This window comes from Polistes fuscatus, unplaced genomic scaffold, assembly GCF_010416935.1.
Source record: "Polistes fuscatus isolate 324 unplaced genomic scaffold, CU_Pfus_HIC Scaffold5, whole genome shotgun sequence".
Classification (NCBI taxonomy): domain Eukaryota; kingdom Metazoa; phylum Arthropoda; class Insecta; order Hymenoptera; family Vespidae; genus Polistes; species Polistes fuscatus.
In genome coordinates, this window is record NW_025113129.1 from 9,411,833 (window position 1) to 9,430,434 (window position 18,602).

Below are 18,602 nucleotides of genomic sequence, written 5' to 3' on the forward strand. Positions count from 1 at the left end.
AAAGTTCGTTGGTAAATTAATTGGAAATGTTCATATATATTTCTCGAGTTGGTACGGTTATTTTTATTTACCTCGATGAATTATACGAAAAAATTAATGAAAAATAAAATTGGGGAAGGAAATAAATAAAAAAAAAGAAAATAAAAAAAGAGGGAATTCTGTTAATTAAATTTGATATCCCGTTTTACGAAGTAACATGTTCTAATTTTTGTAAACAATTTTTTAATTAGTATTAAATATTTCTTCCAGAGATGAGAAAGAGAGAGAAAGAGAGAGAGATGGAAGTAAAAAAAAAAAGACAAAAAGAAAGAAGAAAAGACAAAGGAATCGATTGGTCTGAGTTAATTCGTTGGAAACACGTGCGATAAAGGGGATGGTACGGTAAAGTTGAATTCACGTTGAAAGTTGAAAGGTTGGAAGAGTAGAAATCATCTCGTGAACGTGGCATGGGAGTTATTACACGTCAGTCACATTACCCGTTCTAAATTGCGAAACTTTTGTAAGACACAACGATTCTCGTTTGATTACGTAAACCATCCCTTACTTTCATGCTACTACTCAATTAGGATCTCTTATTAATACTACTTCATGTTTCTATTTTTTTTTCCTCTTTTTATTATTTACAAAAACATTGGTTTCTGATAATTTTTCCTTGTGTCCTGATAAAATACGTTACAATTATTTTTAATTTTTGTAAAATAAATGATTAGTATAAATTGAATGTTTTATTATCGATATCGATCATATAAAAACTACGCTTATGATATATATATTTTTCAATATATTAACCTAATAAATTTTCTTTACATTTGCATACACGAAAGTAGAAATTTTTCGAAGAAAGAAATTTACGATGGTAGTAGAAAGAAGACAATTTTTGTCAGGGAGTTTGAAACGAAGTTTTTACGCTGAGTCTTATATTCACGGAAGTAAACTACCAACCACTGACTCTGCAAATAAAAAAAAAAAAGAAGAAGAAAAAAGAAAAAAAAAGAAAAGGAAGAAAGAGATAAACATCTTGAATAACAAAAAATGGCTAGTTTTTTCTTGGGCATTAGAGAGAGAGAAAGAGAAAGATTATAGTCATTCCGATAACAACGCTGTATTTTGCGATAGCCGAAAAGGTAAACGAAGCAAGCTCGGGTTGAGCTTTTCAATCGTGTTAAATTAACAAACGTAGAAAAGAGAGAGAGAGAGAGAGAGAGATACGGTACGAGCAATTGACGCTCGTATCTGGGCTAGAATTTCAATTATTCCATCCGTTAGTGGATCCTCCAATTGGTAAAATTATCGAATGCTCGATGTATATAAATGAGAAAGAGATAGATTGATTGGTAGATGGATAGAGTGGGATAGAAAATAAAAGAACCACGTAGTATACATACTAAATATATATACATGTATCCATGCACGCATGTATATGTGTGTGTATTTATGTGTGTGTGCGAGCGGGTGAGGTATGTATGTGGGTTATACGTTTGTGCTTTTCGTGTTAGCGGAAATAATTAAACGAACGAATCGCAAATAACGGAAATATTTGAAAAGCCAAGATTTTTATCTCGTTTTTAAATGAAAAACAAAAAGAGAAAGAGAAACAGTAAAAAGAGAGAGAGAGAGAGACAGAGAGAGCTGTTGTACATTGGCGTGCGTAACGAATAACGTTCGCGACTTGTCGAAACTTTTGCTAGTCGGATGAAAATTATTCAAGAATTTAACGCGATAATGCAATAACTTAACGCTTGCAACCTTCGAAAATTAGCGACATGAATTATGAATGAGAAGCAAGTTCTTGCCTGTTCATCTTCTTTAATGTTTCTTCCCGTCTTATCAGAGAGTTCTGCCTAAGCATGGGGGACCAAGGAGAACACGACGGGGCACTTGTCAAATATTCCGTGCTTTTGGAATATTATAAATTTTTATGGTTGTTGTTCAACGAAACGAGTTAAGTTATTCTAAGGGCTGCTGGATCTTTGTGGAAACGAGATAAAAAAGGGTAGGAAGAGAGGGAAGACAAAAAAACGTTGGACTTGCCGACGTCGTTAAAAGTGATATTCAAAAAAGTATTGTAATAAAAGATAAACAATAAGAAGAACAAATTTATGTTTTTTTTTTTTTTAATGATGAAAATTATGGATCGAATTTAATGTTGATTGTGAAATTAATAGGCAGCTAATAAATCCTTAATGGGTCGATAATTGACGAAGTAATCGTATTGTGGTTGATCGGCCATTTAATTGAGAGTCAAATTTATAGACAGGTATATATACAGGTATATACCTACTTGCGTATATATATAATACATATATAATATACATAAACATGTATGTTCGATATCAAATATCGTGATTAATGTAAATGCATATAATAGTTAATTAAACGATCTCAATAAACGTACGATTTCGATCGACTCTTTCTATGTACTTTCAAACATCCCTTTTTGATCTCTTTGTGTGTGCGCGCGCGCACGCGCGCAGCATGTGAGTGATTAATTATCTTCTTTTCGTTGAATGAAATGTGAAAATATCATTTTCTACTTTCTTTTTCCTTCTGTTTTCTTTTTCTTTCTGTTTCTTTTTGTTATTAATTAAATACGAATAGCAGCGTTGTTACATGATAACAACGCGTAATAAAGGCTTGTCGAAGAGAACGATTACGTTGAATGAGCTTTTTAAAAATAGGATTTCTAAGAATTTAATTATTCTTTACTCAAATACCCTTGATCCCTAAGGTCGATATTAATTTTCAGATATATACAGTTGTACTGAGAAATTCAATGCGAACTTCTCTGATATACATACGTAGATATGTATATACTTAGTTATGTTATTTCTTATTTCAATATGCATGACAAACTTTTGAAAATGAAAATGACACGTTAAAGTACACGTAACATTTTCCATCTCTGTTCCTACATCTAAGTTTGTATACTCGATTACGTACAAACTTGTCTAACTTATTTTTCAAATTATTTAATTATATGTTATTGTAATATTAAAAATAAAAAACACTTTCCTAATTCACTTTTAAAATGAATTCAAATAACGACTAAATATATACATCTCATTATATACATTTTTCCGATCCTGTTACCGACAGTCGGTAACGAGATAAATTTTTGTTGTTGTAAATAAGTTGCCTATTTCCAGGAGCTCATAAAACCTTTGTTTCTTTTTTTTTTAATTATTGATAACCAATACTCAAAGTGGTAATAATAAACAATAATTATTATCAAAAATATAATTAATAATTATAAAGAAGCATTATCAAGGAATAACGAATTTAACAAAATTAATGAATATTTTCTCTAGATGGGAATGAACGTCGCTATTTTACCAAGCTTGGTAAAGTGATATACCTTTGAAATTGAACACCCGTTAAATACAATTAGCCAATTACACTGGTGCACGATAGTCCCGTGAGTGCTTCGTCGGCCGTTTTCGCCCTTCTGTTCCTCTGTTCTTTGGGAGTGCCACTGGAAGTCTCGACGTCGTTTCAACCCCCATACTGTTATCAACCCCTCCAACCTTCCCATCACCTCCGTCCACCTACCCCTTCTCTTCTAAAGTACTTTTGCGCGTTGCTTCGCACGGCTCACGGCACGAAAGAAGAGATACGGATGTGCATTGTAACGGCACGTGCGGTCAAGTGAGTCTAAGTAAGACTTTACGGTGAACCCTTTTTCAACGTGTAACTATACTAATAACTATAATACTTGATACATTTATTTACTCTTATTTCTTTCCATTTTATTTCTAGGTATTTACTTTTTACACATCACTTTTGAATGTTTTGGAACGTTTCAAAATGGCGATCGTATAAATATTAGAAGCGTTAATAAGAATTTCAAATTTTCTTTAATATTTTACCTCGTCGAAGCAAATTATTTGAATATGTAATATTTAAGTACTCATGATACGATTATTAAGATAAATTTACGTTATTATTAAATACTTATGAAAAGATTTCAGATTAGAGAGATATAAATTTTGTCAAAAATAATAATTTTATAATTTCATTAGACGGAATACGTTATCACAAAAAATGCTGATTAAATTTCGAAAGATAATCGATCGAAACCAACAAAAAAGAGCAGGTTTAAGTTAATCTGAAAATAGATTCGCTGGATGCCAAGTTTTCATATCATAAATAATATATTTTCTAGTGACGTATTAAGAACTTTCCACGATGAAATTTTATCTTCTCGAGATATTTCCGTATATCATCTCTCTTCTTACGTTACATGTATGTATAAAATAAACTCTTCGTATTTAGAAAGACAGAAATGAAAGGATATAGGAATGCACATCGTGAATATGTAACACAACACATACACACACACACACACACACACACACACACACAAACACGTACACATAAATACAAACGTAACTGTGTATACGAAACGTGTGCAAACGACGGGCACAATTTTATTTCGCAATGACGAAGATTCATGATTCAAACTTCTGTGTAAGATCCTGTTCGAATAAGAAAAATAAAACAAAAGAAAAAGAATGTTTATGATCGTGTTTCGACATTTTTTAAATTAAGTGAAAAGAAAAATCAATAGTTTCTTTTAGTTTCTAGTAATTTCTTTTAAATAGTATAAAAGAAAAATATCCTTATATGGTCAGACATTTTTATTTTTTAAGGAAAGTCATATAAACAATATTAAATAAAAGAATTTGCATAGAGGATAAAGGGCCAGTCTAAAGATGAATTTCGAAGAGGATGGTACATAAATCATATTCTCCGAGCTTTTAGACAACAATAAACACTTCTATTGTTTAATTAACAATTATTTTAATACTCTAGTGCACTATACTTATATTTCAGATTATTTAAACACATATATATTGTTTTAAACATTACGTACTTATTAACATACTTTGAATATTAAATAATTTCGATGTGACATTATTTTCGATGAAAATTTTATCCATCAAAGTCATCACTACACAGGAACGTTAAAATAAATGTACATTAGTTTAAGCAATTATATGAAAATGAAAAAAATGCAAAAATCAGAACGTTATAATCTTAATTTTTATTTATTGGAAACAATTTTCTCGTTACGCATGTGCGCAACATTCGGAAAGCCATGTAAACAACATTTAATAAAAGAAATTTCATAGAGGACAATGACTCACTTCAACGATGGATTTCGAATGGGACGGTACATAGATTATATAATCCTAACTTTTAGATAATAATAGACATTTCTATCGATTAATTAACAATTATTTTAATATTCTAACACACTCTACTTATATTTCAGTTTATTTAGACACATATATGTACTAGTATAAGCATTACATACTTATTAACATATTTTGAATATTAAATAACTTCGATCTGATGTTTTATTAGATGAAAATTTTACCCCACCTCTTCGAAGTCATCACTGTGCAAGAACATTAAAACAAATATACATTTACTGAAAGAATTACATATAAATGATAAAAATACTAAAATCAGAACGTTACAATCTTAAATTGTATTAATTATATGGATTATTTCCTTTATATACATGCGCAATGTTCGGGAGGTCATATAAACAACTTTTAATAAAAGAATTTTTATAAAAGAGAAAGTGCCAGTCTCAAGGTGAATTTTGAGGGAGACGGTTGACAGAACATATACTCCGAGCTTTTAAACAACAATAGACATTTTTATCGATTAATTATCAGTTATTGTAATACTCTAATACACTCTCCTTATATTTCAGATTATTTAAACATACGTGTACTGGTATAAGCATTACATACAATACATTAATGTATTTTTTTTTTTTACAGATACTATGGATCAACCTAAAATTATATATTTATTTTTATTACACTATATTTTAGATAGATTGAAAATTATTAAATATAAAATATTCGTAACTTGTAATTTCCGCATGTGCATGTATTGAAATTATATTAAAGTGTGTTAGTTTATAATAAAATCATCGATGTTTCTTGAATTTTTTTCAGAGGTACATAATTATTGTAAGGTTTCTTGTATGTAATTCTTTGGATGGGGCCTAAGAGTGAGGTTCCTTAAAAAATGTTCTCGGTTAGATCATTTTATTTTTTTTCAATTTAATTCGGATGTGGATATCTTTAGGATGCACATCCCTCGTGGGTCTTCAGAAGCGGTTACCTCCTCGTGGTTAGACCCGGGCAATGGTATTTTACTTTCCATGTAATGTTTAACATATTATATATGCTATACATTCCATTGCAAGTAAAATCCAGCCAAAGACCGCTTACCATAAACATTATAATTGTAATTAGTTTCTTTAAAATCCCTAATTAATATCATATTTTTTACCCCTTTCCTTGTTTCCTTGTATCCATTCAATATATAGAAACTAATTATTTTATAATGTTTTTTAATAACTTTTATACATTTACAGGTAATCCTTACTTATAATTTTCCCCACCAACCATCATACCTTCCCTATTTCTTTCACTTTCTTTCTTTTCCTTTATTTCAAGTATGCTCACATGAGTTAGCATGCATTCAAGTGAGTTTACTTAACTTTTGAGGTGGAATAACTTTTAGATTTCTTTTTATTCGCGATTTAATATGCATAAAATATGCATTTAGCATAGGGACCGAAGCGACACGTAGTCGATTCGATCGCTATCCGTTAGTCAGGCCTCACCGGTCCTGCCATTAGCACGAAGGTCGGTCGTCTTGTGAAGCCTAGGTTCCTCGTAATATATATTATTAGGATGCGTTGTTTTTTTATTCGCGATTTAGTGTGCATAGATATGCATTTAGCTTAGGGACCGAAGCGACACGCGTTGACGATTCGGTCACTATCCGTTAGTCAGGCCTCACCCGTCTGCTGTTAGAGTAATGGTCGATCGTTGCGTGAAGCCTAGGTTTCTCGTAAAAAAAATTAGAGTCAGTGGATTAGTCCGATCGGGGGGAAACCACTTAAAACAAAAATCGTGAAAAGTTCCACCTTAAAAGTTCTACTTCTCCCTATCCTTTTCCTATTCCTTTTAATATTTTCTTTGCAGGATGAACTATGATGCCAAATTTCGTCCAAGAGGAGGGTAAACGAACCGTAGGAGGACTGAGTTATGGTAAATGGTAGTAGAATATAATTATTTTTATAAGTAAATGAACTTATTTAATTCTTTTACTTTTTCAGATAACCATTTCGTCCACGAGAAGGGTGAACGAACCGTAAGAGGACTGAGTTATGGTAAATGGTAGTAGAAAATAATTATTTCTATAAGTAAATGAATGTTTTTAATCAGTTTATTGTTTCATATGACTATTCCGTCGAAGAGGAAGGGAAAGTGGATTAGAAGATGACCAGAAGAGGACAGATTTATGGTAAACGGTAATATAAAATAATTATTTCTCAATGTAAATCAAGTATTTTAATCCATTTACTGTTTTCCTCGTAGCATTGCACATGTATGATAGTTACTTTTAATGTATTTTCTTTTCTTTTATAGATACCATGGATAAACCCAGAATTATATAAATTTATTTTTATTACACTATATTTTAGGTAGATTGAAAATTATTAAATATAAAATATTCGTAACTTGTAATTTCCGCATGTGCATATATTGAAATTATATTAAAGTGTTTTAGTTTTAAATAATATCATTGATGTTACTTGAATTTTATTCAGATGCACTCCTCGTTTTCATTTTCTTATTCAGCATTCAAACTTTTCTCTTTATTCTCGATAATTATTGTAAAGTTTCTTAGATATAATTCTTAGAGTGGGGCCTAAGAGTGAGGTTCCTTAAAAAATGTTCTCGGTTAGATCATTTTCTTTCTTTTCAATTTAATTCGGATGTGGACATCTTCAGGATGCACATCCCTCGTGGGTCTTCAGAAGCGGTTACCTCCTCGTGGTTAGACCTGGGCAATGGTATATTACTTTCCATATAATGTTTATCATATTTCATATGCTATACATTCCATGGCAAGTAAAATCCAGCCAAAGACCGCTTAATTAACAATTATTTTAATACTCTAATGCACTCTCCTTATATTTCAGCTTGTTTAAACACATATGTACTAGTTTAAAGATTACATTCTTCTCAACGTATTTTGAGTAGAAATTTTTTTTATTTTATTACTTTATTTCCGAAATATTTCGAATTTTTAAGTAGTATAAAAGAAAATATTATTATATGGTCAGACATTTTTGAACAGAAGAAATTTTTAAGTAAAATTAAATAATGTAAGAGACCATCTTGTTTCTGCATGGAGAAATTTTATAATGAATATAAAATATAAAATTAATTTATATATATATTAAGAGTTATATGATTTTTACATAATTTTAGAATATGCAATTGCAATTTTATAATTAATAAAATATAATTTTTATATAATATGTTATGTAAATTTTATATTTTTGATTAAAATTTCTTAGTATTTTCATAGTATTAAATTTTGTTAAATTAAAAAACGAAAATATAAGTATAGACGAACAAAAATTTGAGCAAGTCAATATCGTATAGAGTAAGCTAAAGATACATATGAAATTTTAACGTAGACCGAGAAGAATTAATTTAGAAGGCAAATATTTGAGTAGAATATTTCGAAGAAAGATGTGATCAAATAGATTTGATAAGAATAAAGTTTTTCCTTAAGGAAGAAAATGACATCGCTAGTTGTTCACCGAATCACGTTCTTATATTCTTTCGTTTTCTTCAAGCAGACTTTACCGTGCATACTTATACACATATACACACACGCACGCATACATAAATGTGCAAGAGAACTTCCTTTTCGCGAGAATTGTTTTTTGTCTTTCTCTTTTTTCGCCAACTCTTTCTTTATTTCTTTCTTTCTTTCTTTCTTTTATTCTATTTCAACGGATCTCGATCACGAAAGAAAGTTCGCGGTCGTAGTATAGTACCGTCGACTGATTCGAAGGCAAAGAAATTTGCTCCAACGAACGAACGAAGAAAAAGAGACAAGACATGGATCTACTAGACAAATGATATTTCGATTTTACGAGATATCTTTTCTACGAGATATTCTTTTCCTTTACCTCGTCAAAGTTGCATCGCTTTTCTCTTTCGTGGTAGATATATATTTGTCAAATTTGACGCTGTTAAAGAAACTTCAAAAATATTACGAAAAGATAGAAAGAGAGAGAGAAAGAGAGAAAGGAAGAAAAGTTGAAGTAATTTTAAGTAAGTAGCTTACAACTTTTATTTTCTTCGCTAAATTTCTCCTTAATGAAATGAGAAAATAAAATAGAAAATTATGACGTTCGGTATTAAACGTTGTTTCTCATATATTAAACATTTTTAATATTTTCCTACATATTAGATAGTCCTACATATAAAATATTAGAAATATTTTTAATAAAATTATTATTATTACAAAAACTTTCATATATTTGTAGCAAATAATATTATCAAACAGACTACAAATTCTGCTAATTCTAAAGAAATGATACTTTATTAAGAAATTAAATAAATCAACTGTAAACGATCATAAGCACGAATTAAATGATTTTAAGAAGAATTAAGTGGATCAAAATTTGAGTAAAGCAAATCGTTTAGTTAGAAATATCGTCGAAACGAAAGTGATGAAAATTAAAAAATATGTTGTATCAATGCAACATCGTATCTTGTTTTTCATCTCTCTTTCTATCTTACTCTCACAAATGGACATTCGATGTTGGTATGAAGTACGATTACGTACGGTATTGCATTAAAGTTTCATGTTTACTGATGCATACGTTCTCGTTGAATAAAAGAGCGTTTCACGGTGATGCAGTTTTCTAAAACTATTGAGTTTACTAAGTACGAAAGAAGAGAGCCAAAGAATAAAAATGAAAAAAACAGAAAGAGAGAAGGAGAGAGAGAGATGTATATTACGATCGAATATTGTCGAGAAAATTCGTACGATTTTGATGATTCTCGAAATAAATACATCCATGAATTACGATATGAATGATATATAACATTCCTACTATCCTCATCTCCCCATATATTCGCGAATGATATTCATTAATATTACACGTTATTATACGAAATTGCTTTTCCAACCATAATGGGATTCTTTCGATTTATCATACGGTTATTATCATATTGTAACATGTTAAAAGTTTCAACGATCGAATGAATAATTGTGAACGTTCATTTTTTAACTTGATTCTAAAAATAAGAAGAAGAAAAAGAAGAAGATGACGATAGAATTGAAGGTCCATTAGTAACCATGTGAACAAAGTTGAGTTCATTGCCCACACGAACTTGGAAAAAATGGCAAAACTCATGAATAGAGGGACGCTTATACGTCCTATGGTTTCGCGAAACCCAATCGGTGAAACAATGCAACCGTGGCTTATACCTCTTAAAACACATACATACACATACATTGATAATTCATATATATGTATAGTATATATGTGTACGTTTATCAATAAAAACTCTGACGCTCGATTAAAACAGAAACTTTTGTTCTATCTTGAAATTATTATTATTATTATTATTATTATTATATTTTCTTTTTCTATTTCCATATAAAGGATAATGTATATGTGTATTAAAAATACGAGTATGCGTGTTATAAAAAATTTCGAGGAATAGTGACAGATAAAATATCTCTTTCGTATTTTACTTTTTTCAAAGAAATATGTTAAACTTGTTTGCGAAGTATCGTTTCAACGACTACACGGAAACTAAATTTTAAGTAGAAACGTTTTAAACGCTTTTTTCTTTTTTCGAAATGTAGTAAAAGAAAATGTAAATGGGAGAAATGTATATGGGAAATACACAACGACACTTGTTATACATGCATATATATAATACATAAAAGAGTAGGAAAAAAAATAGAAAAAAAATGAGGACAACTTGGTAAACGTCATTCGAGAATTAGTTGGAGTTAAATGGTAGTGAAAAATTACGCGATTGCAACTTAAGAGGGTTGAGTTGCACATTTTTAAATAAATTCTTAGCAATCCGTAATAAACTATAAATGGTTATTATCTTCTATTAAAATATTTCTTGGTATACGTATTAACACAAAAAACCATCAATAATATTCATAAACAAAATTTAATTTAATAGTACTTAATTATTTATACTGCGTAACAAAAATATTCGTATATACGTTGACTATTTAATTAATTATAAAAATACTAATAAAATAAATAGATTTAACGTAACTAATGTTGTAGAGTAAATAATATTATAAAACAAAAAAGTTCAAATCCTTTACTACTTACGTACGTGAACCAACCAAGAAAATAAAAAAAAAATTAAAAAAAAATAAAAATAAAAATAAAAAAAAAAATAGAGTAAAAAGGGAGGAAAGAAGTAGAAATAAGAAGCGTGTCGAAAAGACTTGGTAAAACTCGCGTTAAGCCAGCGGAAAAATAAAAGCTCTCGTTTTCGCGACAACTTGATGGTTGCTGCCAACTTTCTCTCTCTTTTTTTCTCTCTCTCTCTCTCTCTTTCTCTCTCCTATTCTTTCGTTTCGTTTACTTTCTTTCATTTATTTCTTTCCTTGCCATTTTTTTTCCTTTTTTTTTGTATTCTTCTTTCCATTTTCCACCCCTTTTATCCTCCTTCTTATTTCGCTCTTTTGGGTATTTTCTTTTCTTTCCCCGTTCTTTTCTTTTCTTTTCTTTCCTTTTCTTTTCTTTTCTTTTCTTTTTCTTTTCTTCGTGGGTGTATATAACGATTTCTGACGACCCGTTTCAGTCCGAGTAACGTGAATAAGGGTGTTTATTTTTTTCCGCGAGCGGTTCGGTTCGACACTTCTTTCTTTTACATACTTGGAAAAATTTGTATTTGTTGCATAGAAGGAAACACGCGAAAACTACCGTGCTATTTTTTTTGCCTTTCTATCTTTCTTTCTTTCTTTATCGCGTAGCTGACACTTGTAAATACAAGAAGAAGATTCGTAATTTGACCTGTAAATTCTTAAGAAAATTCAAGCCTTGGTTGAAAGCTTTTTTATTTTACTTTAACAATTCTTTTTATATCTCTTCGAAGAAGATTATATATTTAATGCTAGAATTAGAATCATATAAGGAAACGTTAAAGAATCGTGTAAAAACAATCATACCTGATCAACGGTGTCTACTATGTCGAGATTGTTCGCAACGTTTGCGATTTCTGAAACGTCCTCGATCGCTGAATGATCCTCGATCGTACTGTTGTCACTTACTGCTACCCCCAATAGACATATCTGTAATCAGAAAATCAATATTTAACATTAGTATATTTTCTTAAAAAAAAACAAAATTAAAAAGAAAAAATTAAATTGTAAATAGTCAACAATTTTCATAATACTTTTCACATAATTGTGCCGATAATTATGACAGATTTATTTCTTATGATATTTATACCCTTTATATCATAAAAACTTACACGCAAATACACACTCGCGCACGGATATATGATGTATTTGACAAAAAGAAAGAAAGAAAAAAAAAGAGAGAGAGAAGAAAACATTTCGAGCATTTAACTTGTCATAAAAGAAAGTAAGAACATAATTCGTAGGAGCCCAGGTAACAACCCACACACACCTCTAAACGTTATGATCGAGTGCGTAAAAATAATGGCTAATTCTGGTCCGAAACGTGACAAGCTTGGCTATAAAGTACCCACGAGATATCGTCGTTGAGTATCCCATCTTTCTTTTTCTTTCTTTCGTTAGAAACAAAAGAAAAAAAAAAGAAAACACTCTTGGTTAAAGAGACGAGCCGACGTTATTCGAAAGCGTTTAAAAAAGTATATTTTATTTCTTTTTTTCGAGGATTGGCATTGGTGAATATTTAAAAGTGTGTATGCATGTTCTTGCGGTCACGGGTGATCGTTTCAGGATGAAAGAAAAGAGTGAAAGAGAGTAGGAGCGATGAAATGAGGAAAAGAATGAGGTGAGGAAAGGAGAAAGGAGAAAGAAGAGAGAGAGAGAGAGAGAGAGAAGTAAAATTTAATTGTGACCTAGCTTCGAGCCGAAAACGGATATCTATTTTCCGGTATTATCGTACAAGAGAGAACTTTTATAACAAGCTCTACAGACTTGTATTTGTAGTATTAGTAGTAGTAGTAGTAGTAGTAGTAGTAGTAGTAGTAGTATGTCAGCATACTTTCTGTAAAATTCGTTCTAAAAAATTTCAAACCTACTAATATCTCTCATCATTCTCCTCGTCATCGTTATACCCTTCGTTTAAACTGTTTTAAAATTGGTATACGAGTCTATCATCTCTGTATAGAATATATCTGTGTGTGTGTGCGTATACGCGCATATACATACACGTATGTACGTATCGTTTTTAACATTGATTAAAAGATAAAAAAAAATAATAAAAAATATGTAGAAGCCAGTCTTACGGATTTAATTAATCGCCGTAGTTAGTAATCTTCATTTAATTTTAATTCTATGTAACCCAATTTAGTTTCTAGGATTCTCGACTGGCAGAAATATTGCGAACAAAAAAGAGTAAGTAAAAAATTGTATTATTTAATATAATATAAATATTAAGGAGTAATAAAGTAAAATAAAATTTGCAAAGGTACAAGATGTATGTGCGATTTCAAAAGAAAAATAAACATGGCGTTATAAAAAAGAAGGTTTAATCTCTAGAAATGCGTTTTTAGGTTACCCGTTTAATATTACACGCAATAGGAATTACTTTGTGTTAAATGATACACGTAATGTTATTTTTTTTTATTACTAAAAGAAAAGGTTTGTTAAAAACTTAAATGTTCGCATTCATTGGATCGTGAGAATGAAAGAGCAGTGAAAATTGCGGTATGTGTTTGAACGTGATCCGTTTAGTTCAGTTCAGTCCAGTCCAGTTCCGTTCTGTTCCGTTCCGTGACGCGGCTTCTCAGAAAGACCGTTCGGTGATGGAGCTTAACTCTGTTCGTTGCAACGTTATTAGCGATAAATTTAGACGCTCAGCCCGGCCTGTAATTAAAGGTTAACGCTCGACGCCTCGGGCATCTAGAAAATGAACTTGTATAGATTGGGATTAGAGAAGAGCCAAATATGTAACTATATAGTTACATATGCGAAATATAGGTATTCTAGTTATTTAAATCTACGCGGTGAACCGTTTAAATTTAAATACTTCAATCATTTCATTTCGATGAAAATCAATATTTCTTAAGAGATATATTTAATGTAGAACTTTTAATTGTAAAATAATTTCTTTTTATAAGATTGTTTATTTTAAAATTTGAATCATGAGATAATGTGATTGTATTTTTGTAAAAATCGGATTTTGTATTAGCGTCGAAACTGGTGCCATCTTCGATAACAGCCATCTTGTTGAATTAAAAATAAAAAAATATTTCGTATAGAAAATTATTCATTTATTTTTATCGAAAATTTATTAGTTTAAGAAATATTTTAATTTTGAAATTACTACCAAATTATTTATATACTTATTAAGATTTACAGTGATAGTAGTATAAAAAGAGTAATGATTGGTTTTTCCAATTATAAAATTATAATATCTCATAAATTAATTTAACCGTACTAATCAGCAATCACAAATAAATATGTTTTTATTAATTATATATATATAGAAGACGTATGATATCTTTAAAAACAAATAATATTAATTACATTAAAATGTCTCGAAAACATGTCCCTGGAAAAAATTATATTATTATAATATGCATAGAAAAAAAAATATCCATGAATAACTAAAGTATTAAATGACTTTCAAAAGTGATTGTAATTAGTATCCTTTAATTACCTTTTAAACATCACAATGGGTAATAAATCATCTGGTTTAAATTTTCCTATTATTATTATCATTATAGATTCTTCGTTAAAGATCGACGAAACGATTCATACATTTACGATCGTATTCCCTTAATTGGGATTGTAGTAAGACAAAGTTTACGTAAGAAGTTCGAAGATTAATCTACGGAATGATTATAGCTTTAACGAAGTAGGATGTTCCTTATTGAAAAAGCAGAGTCAGAGAGAGAGAGAGAGAGAGAAAATAATAGAGAGAGTTATTTATCGTTAGAAAATAATTACAGTTATCGCAGTGTTATGTCGAAAAATCCTAGATCATTGCCAATGAAAAAATTTGATAGGCTGTTGTATGCTGTTCACTTAGTTTCTTTTTTCTTTTCTTAGGAGAAAATTATAGTGATCGAGAGTTAAGTGGCTGGTTAGGTAATCACGATGATTAAGATAACGTATAATTGATATATTTAACGAATGATTAAATTTGTAATATTTTTTTTTTAGAGTTTAATCGAAACAAATCGATACGTGTATGTATTATAATTATTTATAACTATACATACACGAATATAATATAGTATAACAAGTGTCTCTATGAAATGTTCTCTATCGAAGATGAAAACAAAAAGAAAAGAAAAGAAATAAATGTCTGAACTATTATCAAGCAGATCGGATTAAGCGTGTAATTTATATCTCGAACACATGAACGACTAATGAGCCGTCCTGTTTCGATATCGTTTCATTCTTATCTGGGCCCCTTGATTGGCTCGCGTGCCGCACCCGGATTAACACCACCGACTCGCATTAATTCCAGTAATTAAGCCGAACATGACTTGACTCGTGTATCGTCGATACTTTGTCGATTCGACGAAAACAAAAAAAAAGAATAAAATAAAAAAAAAAACAAAACCGAGAACCCTTATTTTTTGTTATGCTTTTATCGATGACGAGTGACTTGTAAATTTACGAATCAAACATTTTGGTACACGAGAGGTATATATATATATGTATACTATTAAAAATATATATAAAAATATAAAAAGTTGACTGATATTTCTTCATTTATTCGAAGTATTTATTATTTGATAAAATGAAATATTTATTTAAATATTATTTCAATAATTATTAATAAATGGTTTGCACTTTTAAAGTGTTGAATGGGATACATTTGAGCGTAACGGAAATACGATTATTATTTAATAAGAAATTTCTCCGAAAGAGGGAACAATTTGGAGAGATATTCGATAATTGGTTGAAAGAAATAAAAAAAGAAAAAACTTCACCTTCCTAAAAAACAAAAAAAAGAAAAAGATAATAAAAAATGTAAAAAATAAAATCGATCGCGTCCGTCATTGTCGCAGGTGGCGGCAAACTTTTGGTAAAGTTAAACGTTGGCAACGTGTTGGTATGGTAGAAAGCATTTGGAAACGTAATTAAATTAAGTCGGTGTATTCACGAGCGCGTAAGTGCCGAGGATCCACTGATAGGACCAGGATACGAAACATCCTTGTGTGCTGTAAATGTCTAAGTATATATATATGTATGTGTGTGTGTGTGTGTGTGTGTGTGTGTGAGTGAAAGAGAGAGAAGTAACGACTCGAAAATTTCGCTTCCGTGTTCTGGATTTAAATGGACGTATCGTGTTCAAGCGTTCTGAGACTTATTCTTACTAGTTGTTAAGATATTTTTACGTATCTCGATTTATCTCGTCAATCAAATTCCTCTTATCGAAGACGAAGAAGGAAGAAGAATTGAGCGTTGATTAGATTCAGGTGAGTCAGGGTTAACCGCGACGAAAGAGAAAAAAAAATAATAATAATAATAATATAAAAAGATTCCTCTCGGTTTGAGTATAAAGAGTGTGTGGGTGTGTATGCGTGCACGCGTAAGTGAGAGAGCGAGAGATAGATAGAAAGTGTTAAGCAAGCAACAACGACTTCAACCTCGCGGCATGTAAAAAGAAAAGATAAAAAAAAAAAAAGAAATAAAAGGAAAAGGTAGTCGCCTGAAGCGTCCTCGAGAAAACACGAGATTGTACTTTGCGCCATGGTGTGAATAAAATTAATTTTCTTACCCGAAATCGCGTGCTCGCATGAATTTTGTATGAGAGAAAGAGAGAGAGAGATAGATAGATAGATGGAAGATAGGCTCGATTTTGAGAATATGTGTCAGAATATAACATCGAGAAATCGTAGTAAATGGTGCTTCGTGTTGTCAGATTAGAACTTTGAATGTCTAATACACTGTGAAGTACGATGATCTATTATATTCTTTGTTTTATGGAACTTTTGAGAAATTTTCTACCGTGGGAACTCAGAAATTCCCTGTGAGTCTATAAATTAATTGTTTTTCTCCTTTATTTAACTCGTTTACTGTTTACGCAGCATTTATCCATCATTTATGCGTCAACATGACGTATATACGTTACATTATGCAGAAAATGTATCTTTTCAAAATGACCAATTTTGTATATAACATGGAACGGTTAAACGGGTTGTTAATAATTGATATTTATTTGATCAATATTTTGTAACTTAAACGATCAGTATTAATAATAATTTGTTAGCATTTATAATAAATTGAAAAATATGTTTAATAAAATTCACCCAACGATTAACAATCTTTTCTATTAAAAAATTCTTTTTTTTTCTTCTAATTTTTTACTTTTAATTTTTTACTTTTTCATTAATCAACGAAAAAACAAAAGATGTCGATAGTGTCGCACGAATATTTGTGAGAATATATTTATAAGTAAAATTACGATTGGAATTTGAGTTTGGAAAAAGGAAAATAACTTGAGAAAGGAAAATAACTGTGCAGAATTTTCCTTAAAAAAAATTAAAGAATTTTTCTTCTATTCTTTCACTGGTAGGATCTTCTTTTCTCTTTGAGCTCTGTTAAAAAGGAGCTAGAAGAAATCAATTTACGGAAACCATAGATTCGCTTAGGTATTATATCAAGTTCAGCCTTCTGTTAGATAGGGTGCTGTGTATGCGTGCATGTGTGTGTGTTGGTAGGCTCGATAGCTAGACGCAAACCCTTCGTCGTTCGTACTGAACTATGCTTCGAGGGTCTATTGTTTGCACGATCGACGCTTGCTCGATGAAGTGGATGGTTGTATGGGGGTTCGAAGTTATAGTGATGGGGAAGGGGAAGAGCAGGGGGTGGAAGGGAGGAAGGAAAAGATTGAAGAAGCATTGATGTTATTCTCTCTTTCAGGTATTCGCGATAAATTATATTAAATTGTCTTATACAGGTGTAACTAATATTATTTTGTTTCTAAATCGTTTTCACGCCAGTATATAATAATTCATATTTTAAAATAATAATAAAAAAGGTATATTCGATTTGATTGATATTTTTTTTTTAGAAATTAGTAATGTAAGCGTTCAGTTGAATTGTTGAATAATTTTTATAATAATAATGTTATATTTATTTTAAATTATCGAAGGATATATAAATTTGATCGATCATTGGATTTAATTAACGATCAATTGAAATGAATTTATTTTTCGTGAAAATTAATTAATAAAAAAGTTGCTACAAACGAATGTAATAATTTGTATATATATATATTATATATAATTGGATACGTATTTATTTTTGAAGAAAATTGTTCGATTGATCCTTTGACGGAACGTTTAATTATTTTTCTTTTCCTTGTTTAATTTTTAACGTCAATTATTATAGTAATGTCAATTTGAACTATCAAACGATACAACGAACAAGAAGTGGCAATGTTGAGAATCATAAGAACTTTAACGGAGCATTTGTAAGTCAAGGAAGGGATACTTTTGCAATGAAATTGTGTTCGTCTTTAATAGAACAAGAGAAAAAGAGAGAGAGAGAGAGATAAATAGAGACAGTAAGAGAAAGCTAGAGAAAGGCTGAGTTTG

At 30.2% G+C, this 18,602-nt stretch overlaps 1 protein-coding gene across 2 annotated transcripts in view; it reads right to left on the bottom strand.

Annotated features, from left to right (window-relative positions):
* Window positions 1–18,602, bottom strand: part of LOC122522050 (protein madd-4) — a 193,642-nt gene that overhangs the window by 65,347 nt on the left and 109,693 nt on the right. For both annotated transcript variants that reach the window (XM_043642840.1, XM_043642839.1), the window contains exon 2: window positions 12,058–12,180. In XM_043642840.1, the coding sequence (XP_043498775.1) occupies window positions 12,058–12,180 (123 nt within the window). The remainder of the gene's footprint in view (window positions 1–12,057; window positions 12,181–18,602) is intronic.